Source organism: Lycorma delicatula, chromosome 10, assembly GCF_047948215.1.
Source record: "Lycorma delicatula isolate Av1 chromosome 10, ASM4794821v1, whole genome shotgun sequence".
Lineage (NCBI taxonomy): Eukaryota > Metazoa > Arthropoda > Insecta > Hemiptera > Fulgoridae > Lycorma > Lycorma delicatula.
The window spans coordinates 68,097,324-68,117,356 of NC_134464.1; the positions used below are offsets into that span (position 1 = coordinate 68,097,324).

General features: G+C 28.2%; 1 protein-coding gene across 1 annotated transcript in view; it reads right to left on the minus strand.

Annotated features, from left to right (window-relative positions):
* LOC142330879 (protein still life, isoform SIF type 1-like) overlaps window positions 1-20,033 on the minus strand; it is an 84,575-nt gene that overhangs the window by 43,804 nt on the left and 20,738 nt on the right. The window contains exons 5-8 of the mRNA XM_075376345.1: window positions 18,129-18,388; window positions 14,249-14,561; window positions 10,314-10,529; window positions 7,608-7,841 (exon numbers count right to left, since the gene is read on the minus strand). Of these exons, the coding sequence (XP_075232460.1) occupies window positions 7,608-7,841; window positions 10,314-10,529; window positions 14,249-14,561; window positions 18,129-18,388 (1,023 nt within the window). The remainder of the gene's footprint in view (window positions 1-7,607; window positions 7,842-10,313; window positions 10,530-14,248; window positions 14,562-18,128; window positions 18,389-20,033) is intronic.

The window sequence follows — 20,033 nt, forward strand, 5'->3', positions numbered from 1 at the left end:
TTGTTTCGTTTACCAGAATCAATAATTGAGGAAAACATAATGGTTCTTTCAATAGAGGAATGCATTTTTCTCGTTAACACGTCTTTCATGAAGGTGACAAATATACTAATTTAGTGAAGCACAATTTTTTTGAAAAGTTTCCAAATACTCCTGTTCCTCATCGCAATGCAGTTCGAACTCTTACCAAAAAATTCCAAGCAACAGGCTCTATCGAAGACACTGATCAAAGTGGAAGACCATCTAAACTAAACGAACAGAAGCTGCTTGATATTTCAGATACTATGAGCAAAAGTTCATCAAAGATAATGCTTAAGTTAGTGCAGCAGAAAGTTATCAGAATTGCTACCACACATAAAGCTGTAAGAAAAGAAATGAAGCATTTTCCTTACAAACCCTCATAACTGGTTACAACAAGATGGTGCCACAGCGCACACAGCTAACAAGCCAATGTTTTTTTTACAAAATGTCTTTGGTGAACAAGTGAGTTTGAGAGGTTTGTGGCTTGCTTGATCACTCGATCTGACTCCCTCAGATTACCTTATTAGGAGGACAACAAAATAAACAGTATATTGCAACAGACCACGCACGATTGATGAATTAAAAACCTCAATAATGGCATATGTATGAGACATTCCAGTGCACCAGCTGGTTAAAGTGTTTGAAAACAAATTGAAATCTGTGCAATGCTGTATTGATGTTAGAGGAGGTCATTTTTAACACTTTTTATAGACTATTCCAGTTATTGTATTATCTGTTTCTATAAAATAATGAAATAAAAATACAACATAATAATTAAGAAAGTTTCATCATTACACTTCTGTAATTCCAGTGCACAGCAATTTTCTGAATGTACTACATATTATCAAGCTCTTTTTTTTTGTATTTAAAATATTTTTCCATATTATATATAATAAATATAAAACTAAGTGAACGTTTACAAAGTGCATCCTCCAGGTAGTGATTCATTGAGGGTGGTAACTGTTAGTGTTCTTTTCAACAGTTTAACTGGCAGATATTTTGAAGTAAACAAGTTAATGAAAAGTAATTATAAATACTGCATTCCATCAAATAGCAAGGAATCTTAATATAAATTTCAGAACCATAATTAACCAAAATATAAATTTTATAACCATAATTTCATAATCATGTTTAGCTATAATTACAATACTAAGTCATAAACAGATGATATAAATGGTTCAGTTACAGCAGGATCTCAATTTGATTGATCAAAAAATAAATGTCAACATATTAAAGCTACTTTCTTTTTTGAAAAAAAATTTAACTAAAACAGAATAGTAAATGAAATAACCTTTAACATTTACCTAAAGACATTATGTCCTTCACATCCTTCAATTTCCAGGATGGTGTTCTATGTGATTCCAGTGTTGCAGATCATCAGATTGTAAGGGAATGCAGATTTTATCCACAAAAAATTACTAAATTTTTGTATTTTTTAAAAGATTTAACATTAGTTTATTAATAGATAGAAATAATATTTTGTTTTTTTTGATAGCAGAATATTTCTTGTAATAAATATATGTACTCTTAATTTATTATAATGGAGCCACACAAAAATATGTAAATTACATGCAACCATTTAACAGACTAGATCTACTTCACAGCTACTTTTCTAATAACAATCAACAACCAAGCAACTTCAACCAAGAAATCACTTGATTTTATTGACATTAAAACCATACTAATCAAACTAAAGTGATTTTTATTTTAAGATAATATTTCTAGGAAAATATTCAAACCATTAACACTCATAACAAGTAAAGAGCAGCACAACATATGATAAAATGCAGTCGAGCATATTTAAGTTTAGTTTGTTAGCCCAATTAACAATACAGAAGTGTAAAGTGCATTTTGTTATAAATATATATATTTTTTTAATAAATTTGTCTTTCTGCAGTAAAAATATTAACAAAAACTGTGACCAGGATATCTGTGTAATGGCATAAATTAACCTAAGGAACTTATATTAATCTATTTTATTTCTTATATTTTCTATAACTAAATGGTGATATTGAATTTGGTGTGTGATTCAAGTGTAACAATACAAACCAAGACATGACATGTAAACATATAAAATAATAAGAAATGCAAAAAATAATATTATGAAAAGTGAAATGTGTATAAAGAGAAAGTGACAGTGAATATGGAAGAGAAAGTAAGAGAAATAGAGACAGTGAAATTTCAGTATAGTGCGTTTTTAACATTCATATTTATTAAATTTAAACCTTCTATCATGCTTCATTCCATTTTGTCAGGTTCAACAAGGGCAAATGAATATAGTAATACATAAAACAATTTTTTAGTAAATAGAAAAGATTGGAAATGAAGAATTAAGAAACAAGATTTTGAAAAATAGATTATATAAAATTAAGAAGGTTATCAAAACATGATGAAACATTTTTGTTATTTTGATAACATTAATCAAATTTCATAATAAATTTTAATTCATTCTTCTGAACACTTATGCTAACGTGAAACTAATGGAACCATATATACAATAAATTAATAACAAAAATTCTTCAAAACGTACATTTAAGTATATTAAAAAAAAAATTAATAAATAAATAAAATCAACAAATTTAATTTTTTCATATGACAAAATTTGAAATAAATGTGATATTAAATCAAAAGTAATGAAAATAACCTCTGAAATAAAGTACCTTTGGTAAACTTTATGAAACCATATCAGGAATTCATAAATACAAATAAGGAGGTAGAAAGGAAATATGTTAAAGAAAAAAACTCACAGGAACAGATTATAATTGTGTAGTTAGGCAAAATTAATGAACAGCAGAAAAATATATATTATGTCGGCAGTAATGCTTTAAAAATTTATTACTTATTGGAGAATAAGAAATTTATAAGTTTTAATTTAAATGTGGAATTAAAGAAAAAAATATTGTGTTTTTTAAATAAATTAAGTGACTATAATTGTCCATAACATACTAATAAACCAATTTAACGAAAAAGGTTGAATAAAAACAGGATCTTTCTTCAATTGTTCAATTATATAGTTAAATTGTGGTTAAGAAAATGACTTGATAATTGTACGAGTATTCTAACTCTGTTTATTTTCAATGATCCTGCCAGTTAGATAACAAGTAAACAATACTGAGTAAGTTAGCACCTTAATGAAGGAAATCTATTAATTTCACATTCAATTTATAGCTAATACATAAGGTCTGTTCAGAAAATAACTAAACATTTTTAATTACACACCAATGGAGATATTTAGTGATGTGGTTGGCAGCAATTTGTTCTGCATAACTTCCTGTGTAACCACATGTTCTTGGATTGTTGATATCTCGTTTAGTTTTCACGTTATTGTTATTTGAATGCGTTTAAATGATAGTAACAATTTTTGTAATGTGTAATTTTCAGGAGCAACGATACAATGTAAAATTTTGCATAAAATTGGGGAAAACTTCCACAGAAATGTTTCAGCTTTTGAAACAAGTTTATGAAGTTGATGGTCTGGGTCATATACAATGTTACAAATGGTTTTCATGATTTAAAAGTGGTCATCAGTCAATTGAAGATGACTCTCAACCAGGAGGGCCTTTGATTTCAACTGATGATGATGACATCCGCGTTTAGAAAATCAAGGAAGTGGTGTATACAAGTCGCCGATTGACTGTCAAAGAACTTGCAGAAGAGGATAGCATCAAAACTGGATTATGCTGTAATTGAAAAACTGAACATGCATCGAGCTGCAGCAAAGTTTATTCCTCATTTGATGACCAAAGCAGAAAGAAAATCAAGTGGACATTTGTTGGCAACTTCTTGAACAAGCCGATAATGATGAAACATTCATGCAAAGAATCATAACAGGAGATGAAAGCTGGGTTTATGGCTACGGCATAGACAAAAGTTCAACTATCACAATGGATTGGCAAAGGATCTCCACACCCCAAGAAAGCACATCAGTCTCGATCCAATGTCAAAGTGATGCTCTCTGTTTTTTTTATTATAATGGAATTGTGCATTTTGAATTCTTGTCTCAAAGTGAAACAGTGAACTGTGTGTACTATCAAGGCATTTTACAATGGTTACATGAAAAAATCTACAAATAGAAACCAGAGTTATGGCAAGAAAACTCATGGTTTTTTCACGACAACAATTCACCTGCACACTCAACTTTGTCAATTCATCAGTTTTATGCCAAAAATCAGTTAAGTGCCCTCCCTCAGCCTCCCTAATGACCAGACCTGGCTCCTTGTGATTTTCTCTTATTTCTGAAATTAAAACCATTGTTAAAAGGACACTGTTTTGAGACTATTGGTGATATTAAAGCAGATTCGTCATGGATCTTAAAGGACATTTCAAATGAAGCTACCCAGGACTGCTTCGTAAAGTGGAAACACCACAGGGAAAAGTGTGTGAATAGGAGAGGGGAGTACTTTGAATGGGACAAGAACCAATAATTGTAAAATTAATAATAAAGTTTGGTTATTTTCTGAACAGACCTCATATGTATACAGCCTATTTCAATTGTTTTACAATCACTACGACCTTGCTAAGTTGATGTGAATGAAAAAATAATACTGGAATAAAAAGGAATTTGAAAAATCCATGACAGATAATAAACAGTAATTGGACAGTTCAAGAAAATAAAAGATTATTGAAGAAGAAGGATCTGAAGGACATGGCTTCATCCTTTAACCCAAGAAAATGGATAAAACCATAAAACATTAATTACTAATAAAAATATATCTCATTTAAGAGTTGGTTTAAATTTAAAAAAACTGATAATGAAAAAATCATGATATGAGTATGAGAAAATGATTTCAAAAATATATTCTCTATTTGACATTTATCTGATGTTTCCACATACTTATCTTTATTAAATTAAATCTACATAATCAATTCAAATATAAATCATGTTATCTTAGTTAAATATTTCCTGATATCATTTTTTTGATAATTTTAATTTAATTAAACATTCTGTGCTGAGGATATACCTAAACGATCAGACCCTGAATTATACATAAAATGGATAACAAGTGGTACAAGATGCTTTTGCTTAGTTTTAAAAGAAATAAATTGTGACTAATTTGAAATCACCGATTTACTTATGCATGTGAGGCAGTAATATGCATTTAATCCATATATGTAAGCAAGTTAATTGAAAAAGTTGTAGGTGATCTGAAATGCAGCACATGTCACTTCTGAAAATGGCATAACTATTCCAAGATAATACACATTTGATGGTAGGCTGACTCTTGTACTTCAAGAGCTTTACTTGAGTCATAGCCCAAAAAAAAGCTGGGAAAAATAATGTAAAAAGCAACACATCAATGTACTTCTTTGAGAAACAGTACTTTGTATACACTGCCTCTTCTCAAAGAAATTCAATCTGTAAGAAGAGAATTTGAAAATTGAAAAGAAACAATGTTTTATCAGAATGCATATTCTGTGATAATGAAAGAAATGGCAATATTGATTCAAACTCTTCAACCAGCAGATTATACAATGATTCATTATTCCACAAATAGACCATAAGCTACTGTACATGACTATATGACTGCATGGCTGGAACATTGTTACTGTTTCATAGTGTGATGGTAATAGAAATATAATATCACTTACTGTAAGAGAAAATAGCTCTAATGAAATTAGAATTTAATGTAATTAACAACTGGATATTCTGCTAGAATGATTATAATTTTTTGCTAGTTTAAAAAATAATTGAATCATTAGAGCAGCATGTAGTCTAAAAAGACCACAAACGAATTTTCAGTGAAATATCTTAAAGAAAGTATAGTTTTAAAATATTACTGAGCTAATATAAGGAATGTTAAATGAAGTTATTGATAAAATAAATGGATATTAACCAAACAAAAATTAATCAAAACAAACCTAAAAATTCACTGACAAAATAGTTTAAAAAAAATTAAAATCATGATAATGATAATTTAAACTATATATTCTTAATATCTAGAAAGCATTACTAATTATAATGGCCTAAACATCGAGTGACAAAAGATGTTAAAAATAAAGTAATGGCATAACTTCAGCACAGAAAAGCTAATCTAGAAGCATTTTATAAGAGGCAATTCCATGTTTAGTTTATATAGCACTTATGATTTTGAATAGTACAAATATTTCATTTTACTATCAACCAAATGAAAAAACATGTTTAATTACAAGCGAAAACATTCATGATATGTACTAACCTTTTATTTTTGTTTAGTCTATAATTAAACTTCGATTTATAGTTTTTTTACTAGTTTAATAGTATCTGATGCTATTATCAACTGGTAAAAACATAGCATTTATTAAGCTAAAAAAAATCTTATGAATTCATTAAAAAAATTTTTTTTAAATGTAAAATTATCATAAAAAATAAATAAAGTAAGACCAATGATTAATGCAGCTTACTGCTAGATGATATATTGTTGAATTACTTGTATACTGAATGAGTTGAGTTTCTAGCAAATAGCAGATAAACTAAGAAATATTAACTTCATTATTCATGTATGGGCCTATTTCAAAGAATCAGCAATTTGTGACCAATGTGATGACTCAATAATATGATAAAAATAGTTATTTTTCATAGATTCAAAACTTCCATTAACACATAATTAATTCCGTACAGATTCTAAACAATGAGTCATGAATAAATATTCACGAATAAGATAATAAAAAAAGATTAACAAGACTATACCAGAACAAATAACCTAGGGCCTCTTGTTATGACTATCCTGGAAATTGAAAGGGAACAAAGTAAGGTTAAATTCCAATGCCAGGATTAATTAACTGATTCCAGTAGATCACCAAGTTAAAAAGATTGCTTGAAGTTTCCTGTGAGTTGATGGCATTTATTAGTGGCTAATAACCATGTCAGTTGATTCCATGTGAAGTTCATAATTAATATAAAGAAAATAAAATTAATAACCTATCAATCCCTTGCTCACAGGGGTAAAAAAATGGGATTATCTTTATCGCATTATGATGTATGTGTAATTATTCCCAAAACCATAACAATTATAGGCAAGCTAATATCTATCACAAGTTACTCACAAAAAAGCCATTCTCAAGAATACAAATCACACTAGGCCATTCTCTCTTACAGTGTAAGCATTATACAACAATTAATGATTGATGTAGTGAAATATTTTCAGAAAATTTTAATTAACAATTACTAGTCTCATGACTGTATAAGAGAATAACAGAAAAACTTTCATTGTAAGAATCCAATCTAAGTTTACAGAACCACACATACAGTAAAGGGTTAATATAGCGTACAAGTACTAGCTTACACTAAATTGTACTAGTTTATGGCTAGTACAAGTTAGATGAGAACAGTTTTAGTGTTCAACTGGGAATATCTTGCAAAGAAGGCAAAAAGCTTCAAACATCATTGTTCTTACTCAAATCATAAAGTTTAGAACTTAAAAAAAAATCATAATGAAAAAAGATACCAAATGAAGTCAGTGAAATCAGAAACAGAAGTGTTCTTAAAAGGTAAATTTAGATAGAAGGTGTACAAAGAATAAAGTACAGGTAAAAAAATAAAACAGCATAGTTAGCAATGCACAATAGAATAGGGATTTCACTGTATACAGCAGCAAAGAGTTTCAAAATACCTCTTGCTTGACGATGATGTGAGGGTTGATCCAAATCAGAGTTGCCATTGCTGGAGCTCGGTGTAGTTGCATAGCATTGATTGTCGAATAGTACATTGTCAGAAGGAGGAGAAATGTCACCACCCCCTCCCCCACCACCCACCCCTTCATTTCTTTCAAGCTCAAGGTATAAACCTCGACCCGGGTACTCCCGGTCACGTTGACTGCGACCTATCTCATGTGATGATCTAGAGCCTGCAACAAACCAGTCTTATCAGTTTTATCCTAAAACTTTACATGACAATACTAATATTTTTACACCTAATATAAGTATAAAAATAAGCATAAAATAAAATCAGAGCCTAATGTAACAAATTAAAAATAACTCCCAAAAATTGTTATGAATTTAAAAGAAAAGAAGATTTTTAATCATGAGAGTGTATTTTTAACAGTTAAAAGTAGAATTTCTGACTTTTTTCTTTACTTGATACTTTGTCTTATTTACAGCACATTCCAATTTATATCTCATTCAACAATTTTTCATAAATATTATGCTCTTGAATACATCAAATGCCTGGAGTTATTTTTGAAAATATCAATGATTATCTTATAAACAATGTACAATTACTACTTGCATATGATAATTTTACAACGCTTTATTATTACTATTCTACTAATCAGCGTAAACCAATTCTAATTTCTACATTTTGTATAACACAAATATTACTTATTTAAGGGCATTATGTATACCAAACACCAATGGTTATAATTCGTACTACAAAGCAGATAAATCTTATACTATATAACCGATAATTAAAATAAATAGATAAATGTCATTCATAATTAAATAATGTCACATTGTAAAACTGAAAAATCCACTTACAAATTACAAAAAAAAATTACAATTTAATTTACATGAATTAACTTGAAAAAAATTAAAAATAATAATTGTAGTATAAAAAGTAAATTAAAACTTATTGTCTAATAAAGTTATTTTTTTAAAATAAATTGACCTAAACTGTATAAAATATTTTTATTTTTGTTTCAATTTATATTTGAAATATGATTTTTTAAAGCTGATGTCAAATTAAAAATAACTTTCAACAATTTACTAACCTTTAAGCTAAATTGAAGGAATAATTTTAAAAAAATGATTTAATTTCTAATATAAAATATATTCTATTTTATTTATATTCATTTAAAAATATGAACAGACTACCTATACATATTAAAAAAAAATTACCATTTAAAAAAAAAATGAAAAGATAGAAATCTTTCATCTTGATAAAAATAAGAAAAGGAATGTAAAAAACTGGAACTAAGTATGAGTTTAGGTTTCTGGAATGTAAGATTGTATATTATTGTTCATTATTTTAAGATGTCATATTTAAAAAAAGAAACTGAATTTTCATGTAGAAATATACTAAATATGAGAATGAAATCAAGGTATCATTACACTATGACTAAAATAAAAGAAAAATACCTTAAAATTGTCTAACTAGATAAAGTATATTTTTTTGTTTAAAAAATCTTATCTCCTAAGTTTTGTAGAAAAAATCTACTGCAGAACAATCTGATAAACTTCTTCTAATTAAACAAACCATCAAAATGTGTGTCTATTTGCTCAAGAGAAAAGGTAGATAAAAAAAAGTTCGTCTTCTTATGAATATTCTGGAAGTTTCCAGATATCCCATGCAGATTTCTGTATTTTATCACATCAATAACTTGAGTTAACTGATTTATATTTCATTAGTTGGTAATTGTTCAACAAATGAGATTAATAAAAATAGATAAATACATCTGCCTATCTTCATGGCAGAAAGTAGTATCTCTACTGTACATCTGAAAGGTTCAGGATTCAAATCCTACTCAGGTTTGGCATTTATCATACGCTAAAAATTCATCTTTTGCAAATAATCATGGTCAGGTACTCTTTACTGGCAATAAATCTATTTTGCCCTTAGTGGTATTGTTTCACAAAGAAATTTTAAAATAAAATTTAGTTCATACATAATAAAAAATTTAATGTACTTGTGTTAACATCCAACACCCAGCGTGCTATTTAGAAATTTGCTACTTCTCTCAGTTTACAATTCTATTATATATAACTGTAGTTAATTTTTTGTATTTATTAAATTTTCTATAAAAATAAAATAGTATTGTGTTTGGTATATAAATAATTACAGATAAAAAGAGGTCAAGAGTTATTCAGAAATAATTTATGGGCAAAGAAAAAAGAATATTATGGCTTACAGTATTAGAAAGACTGAAGCTTAAAATGTAGACAAAAATGTACACAATATGTCAATTGCAAAGATATAAGTAAATATTAATAAACAGGAATACAGTATGAAAAGCAGAATGAATATTTGTAAATACAGTTGGCTCAATATGAACAGTTAAGTTGTAACAGTAAGTGGGTCAGCAGTCAAAGGGGAAAAAACGTGAAATGAAATGATCAGTAAAATACTTTTTAAAACTTATAATAGCAACACACTCTTTCAACTTTTACATGAAACTATAGAGTCGTTAAAAACTTGAAACTTAATAGTTTAAAACTTGACACTACTATATAGTTTAGGTTCATGATAATTTTATTTAGCAGTATATTTTTTTAATGTAATTACAATTATAATAAAGGAAAGATTTAAATAAAAATTATTTTTAAAAATGTAATAAAATTAGTAAACAATTGATTTACAGATACATTAAAAAAAAAAATCCAACCTGAAAAACGATTCCCTCTGTGTCTTGATATAGTTTCTGGTTCAGATAACACATGTCGACTGGTGTTATTATTTGTTGCGCTATTTGGATGATGATTGTAGTGGTTGTAATAATTATAACGGCGACGTGTCATTTCTGGGCTTGTCACTGGACTTTCTAGTGATGGCATTGGTTTCAACATACGTTTCAGTGTATTCGAATCAAGACTCATTCCACCTAAAACAAAGATTAAAAATTATTGTTTTTCTTTGAAAGATTGATTTTAAACATCATTTTTCATCATGGGGTTTAAAGAAATATTGTTTTTTTTTTTTTTTGCAAAAATCAACACTAAAACCAACCATATTTATTAATTTATCATATTAAGGTTTTCTATAATACCAACAAAATAACATTTATATAGATAAAACAGTACAATTAATTTTTATTGAAAGACCACAACGCATTTGATATTTTACACTCACGTTATTATAATGTGTGACTGAGGTATTTTGCCAAATGGAGATGGTTAGGCTACAACTGGAGTTGATCTCTAGGTAGGTACCTCTTTCCTCTTGATTGTATATTGTAGAAAGGTATCATAAGTTCCAAAATAATAAATATTTAATTAAAACAGTATTTTGAAAAGGATCCCTAACCCACTCGTAACTTGCTACCAAGTTGTCATCATCAAGAAAATACTTTTATAAAAAGTATTTTCTTTCCCAGCATGGCTGAATGATTTTCAGTGGTTACAAAAACAACTTTCACATGCTGTTCTTCACCTTGTAAGTTTTAACACATTCATCCACATTTGCAAACATTTCTATGTTCTTTTGCTTTAAATTTCTACTCTATAATTCCAATTTTCTACAAAAAGCATTAACTTTATCATTCTTCTCCAACATATATGTATTTGTTCCTAGGAGTTGAAGTATTTAATCTCTTGAATATATGAACCAAGTAGCTCAATTCCATCACAAATAAACCATCTTGAAACGTCTTGGTTTCCAGTTGGTTTTCCTCTTCTAGAAAAATGGTGATTTCATCTTTTCATTCCCACGTTGCAAAAATTTTCCATGTAATAACCATCTTGCCTCGCAATAAAACAGTAACGCTGAATGTATTGCACCCATGTCTTTATAAAGTGCAGAAAAAATTCTTGATTTTAGGAGTCTCATTTTTATATAATTTACTACGGTTACAACCATCATTAGCACAATATTCAGACCAGGTCTCATTTCTTTGGAAGCCAGAGCTTCTCTGTGGATCATGCAGTGTGTCCAGACACACTGTGGAGATTTTTGTTTCACAAGTGCTTGTATACTTTGGAATCTTCTAGACATTGAATCTTCTTCCATTGGTGCATATTCCGATGTAATTTTTCTACTCTATGTTTTCCTCGTTTATAAAATCATTTAAGATAACAAACAATGTGAGTGCTATTGTTTCGAGTTCTATTGGTTTGTGGAAAAGTAGTTCTTCTACTGCTGACATATCATCACAAAATTGAACATAGGCAATGAAATGAGCAACTTTATTGCTATCTATTGCCTCATCAAACTGAACTGAAAACAATTTGTCATGTAACTGGCTGGAATTGAAAGGTGCACTATTTATACACGTTTGTGCAGACATTCCAGAATGTTTGAGACAAATCAGAACTTCTCATGAAACCGCAAGAATGTGTGATATGGTGGACATAAGACAGAAAGCAATAGAGAGGTATCGATTCTGGTTTATTCAACGCAGTGGTTTGGTGTTGCCAAATATAAATAAATTTACTTTTTTTTGATAATTTTTAAGGTTTGCAATTAAGGTAGTAGTACAGCTTTAGTGACAAAATAATCAACATATATTATTATTATATAAGAGGGGAGGTGTGATGAAAATTATGACTGAAAATTGGGTTGCAAATACTGAAAGGTTGAGAATGCTGCCTTAGGTATATTATTACCCATTTATTTATCACACACTTTAAAAAAATTTAACAATAATTCAAAAAGTAAAAATTATTAATTTTAGAGCAATTGTTCTTTATTAAGTTTGGTTTTATATTTTAAAGCTTATTTTATCTGAAAGTTTTTACTTGTATTTAGAATATGGGCATGCTCTGAAAAAAATATTGGTTGTGAAAAAAAAACCATTTGTATATTCTTAAGATTAAGCAAATACGAATTCAAGAAATCTAAACCTTTTTGATGAAAAAATAAAATTAATTCAAATAATAATACTATAAAGAAACTGTTATCAACTACGAGAGAAAACTCTTTGGAATACTAGAATGTGTTCTATTTTTAATCCTAATATTTCTAACTAATTTCTTTCTTACATTTTTTTCTTGAAGATGTTTTTAAATTGACCAGCATAAATGAATGAATGAATGAATGACATCAGGATGTATAAACAGCAATAAAATAATGATGATAAAAAAAGAGTAAAATATTTTCACACCATCTGTGAAGACAACAGAACATTTTGTTAAAATATGTTTGACTACAGTAGTGTGAAAAAACTTGCATTAGGACCAACAACAGAACTTCTAAGAAATAAAAACAAATCATAATCATTCCATTGGTAAAGAATAACACTTGAAAAAAAAAATTACACAGGCTTATAAAATTCCTCCTTCTTTGAAATCGGTTATAAATGGTTTTAGTTCTAATTATTACTAATATTATTAAAATGCAATAATAATACTTACTGTGAAATAAATGTAAAAGAAAAACAAATAAAATGTTTGCATTGATTGCTACTTACAAAGTCAATAATTAAACGTTGATTTTTTTATGTACATATTCTTTTACATATAGTATAATTATTACACTGAAATCAAGACTGAAAATTGTTTATGGAATCTGAAAGACATCTCTCTAATGATGATTTCTGTTTTATTGTTCTATTTAAGTGGTTCATACATTTATATTGATAAATACATTTAAATACTCTTTCTCAAGTGCTTTTATTCAATTTGATAACCCTTCTGAAGAAATTTTTAGTTTAAAAAAATTGTTATGTAATATCTGCTGTTTTGGTTTTTTGAAAGCATCACGTAATGCTTCATGTACAAATTAAACATTAACTTATATGAATCTAATGAAAATCAACGCAGCTGTTCTGGAGTCCTATAGGCATAACTACGTTACTATATATATTTACAGTAAATACATATAACCTAAACAAATCCTGTTACTATTCCTGACTACTCAAGACAAACTTTTATTAGCCTATATACACAATAATAGAACAAAAAAAAAAAGAACGTTGAGGCAGACACACCACAGCAATTTACAACAGAAGAATGACAGTAATGTTTTAATTTATGAAAAAGAAAAATTGATTATTATTGGAGATATCAGTTTGAATACATTTGATAACAGTATAAGTTATGTAAAAGAAAGATGAAAAACTGCTTCATTATTGGTTGCCACATCTACTTATAGCATTACATTAAAAAAAAAAACAAAAAAAAAACAACAATGCAGTCATTTTATATAAATATGAAGTATAGGAAGAATTAGTGAATTGTAAAACAGTTAAACTCCTTTTGATCATTGTATGTAAATTAGGAATAATATAAATAATGAATTGATGAATAATTGATATGAATTTAGTTTTTTAAAATTAAAAAAAGAAAACAGGAAAAATTCATTCATAAAATTTTAAGCTCCACTAAGGTAACAATCAATTAAGTGGAACCTAGAATTCAACTATCTTGGATTTTTTCTTTTTTTTCCTTTTTTTGGGCGAAAACATTTTTATGTTATCATCGCCTGGAAAACAAAAATATGTAATATAAAAACAAAATATAAAATCTAATAAAGCAACAACAAAAATTAAAACAAAATAAAAACTTAAAGTAGAAATTATCTAGAGCATCATGTCATCTCAAATTTTTATAAAACATCATAATTTAAAAATGTTATTCATAAATGAATGCAACAACAGATAATTACCAGAACGAACATCATCTTTCCCCAATTTGTTATTGTTGTTGTTATTTGTAGCAGTAGAACGTGTACGATTATTATTGATGTTATTAATATTATTGTTATTATTATTATTGTTCGCTGCCCGTAATTCTGCTTCCCGAACCATATCTGTCCCTTCAATATAATCTGTGTTAGCTCCACTACCTTTAAGTACTTGTGACTGTTGTGATTGACTTTCTTTTGTCATACGTGGAGTACACGTACCAGTTGTCATTTTACCTCCTCCTGTAGTAACACCTCCAGCTTGTGTTCCCTCACTTTTACTTGTTTCTTGGCCCTGGAAAAAATAATTTTATTTAAAAATTACATTTATTTTATGATTATCAAATACAATTACAATAAAGTAATACGGAGAAAAGCAAAAAATAATAGAATAATAAAAAAACCATAATTCATTTTAGATATATGCTAATCTGATTATATTTCTCGTGTTGTACAAACAAATTATGTTTAATAGAATACATGTTTAACCCTTAAAAGTAATTTTTTTCCAATAATGCAATCATAATAATAATAATCTCTGGTATTAGATTTAGAAATCAGGTTGCTAATTTAGAAACTTGAACATTGTGGTAGACCCGGTTAAAAATAACGTAATGTTTTTTAAATCTTTTATAATTGAAAATATGTCTGAAAGTCACTTCGATAAGTACAAACATTACAACTTAAATCATGACAAGCATATTTATTCTGGACACAGTGGTAAACAGCAATCTAAGTAGGAATTCAGTGAATACACAAACCACTTCAATTCTAGTGGACATTCTAGAAAGATTTTAAATAAACTCGTCAATACAGAAAACATAAAACCACGAAAAATAATAACATTTCAGGGCAACGTATTTAATGACTACAGAACTATATTTAAATTTGATTTTTGGATTGCAGACTAAATTTTATAATAGAGAATTACAATTTTACATGTAGACTTAATTTTTTTTTTTTAAAGGCAATACGATTTTTACTGTTTATCTGATAATACAGTGTTCAAATTTCTCATTTCTGAACATTTTTCATTAAAAAAAAATTTTTATAAATTTATCAAGTATATTAGCGACCATAATTAGCAAATAAACATTAACATGTACAAGCAACAAGCAATAATATTAGAAAATGGCAAAGTATAACCTTGGTGTAGATATATTGTGTAGGTTCAACAAATTAAAAAAAATGTTAGTAAATATTTGTGGTTCTCTCTGTTCACTAAATGTAAGCTTTCAATCAACATTTTTTTTTTTTTGCGAGAAGAATTTTCAAGTCAAATTTGAGTTTGTTTTGTAAAAAACAAATCACAACAGAGATATTAATGTTGTTAATTTAACATATATATTATTATTATGCTTTTTCGGCCAACATGAGACCACTTAAATCAATTTTAGTTAGATCTTTTCTGAGAAAAGCGTGTTATTTTACTCTTCCGAGCTGCCCCAGTATTTTTTCATCCGTTCAGATCTTGCTTTCTTTTCTTCATCTGTAAACACCCTCTTGCTTGTATTTTGTCGTTTGTTTGTCTTTTGTTTAAATCTAATGTTTTTGTCTTTTAGCTTTGTAATTTTTCTAGTTTTATTCTGTAGGTCAGTCAGGGAAATTCCCAATTCTTTCATATCTTCTCTAATTTCTTTGATCCATCCTACCTCTAGTTTTTGGAGCCAGAGCTTTTCAATGATATTTCTTGACAGTCTTGTTTCCGGTGTCCTTATGAGATGACCAAAGAAAGAGATTCTTTTTTTCCGCATAGTATCAGTAACAGGCTCTATTTCTCGATACACCACCTCATTTGGCACAATCCACCATCAGCATTTTTTATTGATACACATTCTGACAATTCTCCTCTCTATTTTCAGAATTTTATCAATTCGATTTTTCTGAGTGATTTTGAAAAGGGTCGACTTCAAAATATATATAAATATATATTTTTTTTAAATTCAATAATTAATTAACATATTGACTACTATGTGAAACAAATTTAATATTATATGAAATATAAACCATTAAAACACAATAATTAAATGTAAAAATTGCCATTTTTGGAAACATATAAACATTATGTTTCCAAATAACCTGGAAATTAATATGGTATGTTCAAATTATCTAATTACTGTGTTTTGATGGTTTATATTCCATATATTAAATATACAGGTATATACAGGTGTACCAAGTCCTACCATGATGTTCATAACCTATTCTACTTGTGAAAATAATGGAAAAAGTTCATATAAACATACATCCTAAAATGGTATCTGCGAGTTGCTAGTGAAAGATTTGACTTGGGTTTCAGCTACCACGGTGAAATGAGGTAGTAATAAAATTTTTAGGATGTTAACAAAGGGGCAAAATTAGTGATTTATTATGGTTTTTGACCTTAAAAATTGAGTAAAATAGGTCCCTGAACAGTATTTGCAGTGATTCTTGAGAAATTTGTGGTGTAAACAAAAAACAAATTTCTTTTGGTGATATAAAAAATATAAAAAAAACAAAATTACTGTTAAAAATTGCTGACGAAAAATTATAAAAAAACTGTAAATTACACAACAATTATAAAATAGAAAAAAATAAATAAAAATTACGTAGATAATACATTTTTTTATTAATGACAGAAATGGAATAAATTATATGGAAAATTATTTTTTTCAAACTTGGCAATAAAATAGCAACAGCTGATCAACAATGTGCAATATTGTATTAGTGTTTAAATCATTAGTAAGGTACATTAAGTATATCAGGTACTGTAAACTGATGAAAGTTTTAATGAAAACTTAATGAAAATCTTCTGTGAATTTTAGTTTGAATGTGATCGGTTTGCCACTGAAGTAATGCCATACTTATTTACAACAGAGGAATACGCTGATATTGTATTCATTTTGGGTGTGTGTGTAATGGTAATGCTACATCTGCTATAGTAGGATGTGAAATATATTTTCCAAATTGCAGGATTTCAAATCCCAAAACAATCAACGTGAATTTTCACAATCTTCGGGAAACAGGTTCATTACGTAGTATTCGTACTAGCTACGAATATCTGTCCAACACGACGTTGTTATTGATGAAATTATTATCGATGCAGTTTAGTACAGTACAAATATCTGTACACAACATCTTTCTAAGCGAATCAGAGTTTTGCATTGGATGGTTTGGTTTGGAGGACATTTAAACAAAACAACTTTTAACCTTATCATAAGTAACCAATTCAGCATGTACCATCCTTTTTATTTCCGTACCCTTTATTCCTTCTTCTTTGGACAGGGATCACAGCAATTTAGTCATTATGTTTGCACCTTCTAGTAAGGGTGCCCCTTATGGAGCTTAATGACCCCTCTATGGAGCTTAATGACATGGTGATCTGTTTTCCAATTAGAACTGCTCCAGAATTCTGTATCCTTAATTCACAGGTTGCACAGAGAGCCAAAAGCAGGTGAGGTGCAAATTGGGAAGAGCTAATCCTCCTATTTTTCATAAAATATAATTTTATCTAAACTATTATAAAATTTTTTTCAGTTGGGAACTTAAAGTGGGAGAGGGAGTGTTAGCAAGTCAAAATGCAAATTAGTAAATTATCATCTAAATTACTCATATGCAAATTATCACAAATGGGATTTGCAATAACAGATCATTAAAGTGTAAAATTATAAATGAGCTGTTGTTTAATAATGTATTAATGAGTAAAATTTTTTGCCCTAAACCAAGAGAATACTTGCTGCTTTATTGAGTGAAGTTTGTCACCTGCCATCTTTCCAAGCTATACAAAATGGTAATTACTCTTCAAAATGCCAGATTAATTCCAAAACAAGTTTCCAAATACAATATCACTAATGAGTATAAATAATTTTTATTAATTAAAACATACGTCATCAGTCTGAGATCCAGCAGGAACCTGTGAAGCGACGTGGTTGGTACTATTGAGCTTGCCGCCAGGAGTGCTGGTCTCCCTATCTCTAGTTTGACGTGAAGATACACTTCCTCCAGCTACTTGTTTTGCAGTTCCGGATACATTATCATAAAGAGATGTACTACTTGTTGCAGCAGTAACTTTATCACCAAGTGTTGATGATCTCCCATCTACTACATCACTAACACGCGATTGTGCTCTCGGTAAAGTTGATGAACCTAAAAAAAAGAATTAAATTAAAAAATTCTCCTGAACATAAATAATTATTTTGCTTATGACTTTTTTCTTCTTTTTGGGGGGAATTTTCTTTAATAAAAAGGTAAAATAACACTGAAATAATAAAACTAAATAAGTTTTAAAACTAATATAAATTATATAATAAAAAATGTATTACGACAAAACTTATAATAACATGGGTTTTTAGCAATTAATTAATATTAAGGTGGAAAAAAATAAAATTATTATTAAAAAAGAGAACATTAGATCCTGTTCAAGTCAAGTATTATCATTGGAATTGCTGCATAAATGTATAAAACAATATTAGTAAATATATTAGCACGAGTACCAAATAATGAAAACATGAGTATCATAATGAAACATGATTCAGTGTAATGTTATCTCCATAATACAAATTTCTTGATAGGAGGAAAATTCTTGGAATTGAGATATCTTCTTGGTGGCAAAATAAAATTCAAAGGAAACTATGGTTTATAAAAATGATTTATGGAAAATGTTATATGGATGGGAAAGAAATAAAAATTTTAAATAAATGTTTAAATAAATATATTTTGAAATTTGGGTACTTACGTATTAACGCCACCGCAGCTACAGCACAGCTACTTTATTTAAAAACAAAGTAGTCAATCGGATTTCGGTGGAAAATGGGCCAATATAGAGTTTAACATAGATTCAAAATAGTCTCTTTATTAATTTTAATAAATGGTTATTTATATTTATTTATTTTATAAATATAATTTAACCAAACTTAACCTACACTCACTTTGCTCGCTAACCTTGAGTAATTAACAGGAGTGTTTTGATTATTTAAATTAATTGCAATAATTACAGAATTTATTAAATAAATACTCAAAAAATTACGGTGTTAATTAGTCAAGGTTAGGGAGCGAAGCGAGCATAGGTTAAGTTTGGTTAAATTATATTTATAAAATAAATAAATATAAATAACCATTTATTAAAATTAATAAAGAGACTGTTCATTTTCCACTGAAATCCCATTGACTACTTTGTTTTTAAATAAAGCTGTAGCTGCGGTGGCGTTAATACGTAAGTATCAAAATTTGAAATATAGATAAATACAGAAAACTAACATAAACTAAATTGATAGGAAAGTAAAACTCCTATAATATATCACTAGGAATCAGTAGAACACGTTATGTAAAATACATAACATATATTTCAACATGTTATTTTGAAATATTTGAGATTGAATGAAAGCTACATGGAAGAAGTAAATAGAAGAATATTTATGGAGAAAAGAATTTAAAAGCATCTAAATTCAATTGAGGAAGAGTTTACTAAATGCTTTATGTGGGGTTGTATTGATTAGTCAACAGTGATAAAGAAGGAAGAAAAGTACTTGGATAGGTCTGAGATGTAGTTGTACGGAAGAATGAAGAGAATGAAATGGACTGAAAATTGAGACATGAGGAGGTATTGAGAATAGGAGAATAGCAGAAATTGGTGAAGATATAACAAATGAAAAACATCTTATCAATATTGTACAAAAAAATTCCTTTCCACAGATTATCATAGAAAGAAGGTGAGGTAGGAGAAAAGAAGGTATGGTATGCTTATAAACATCAGAAAGAAAGAAGCTATAAAGAGACTAAGGAAAGTGCTCAG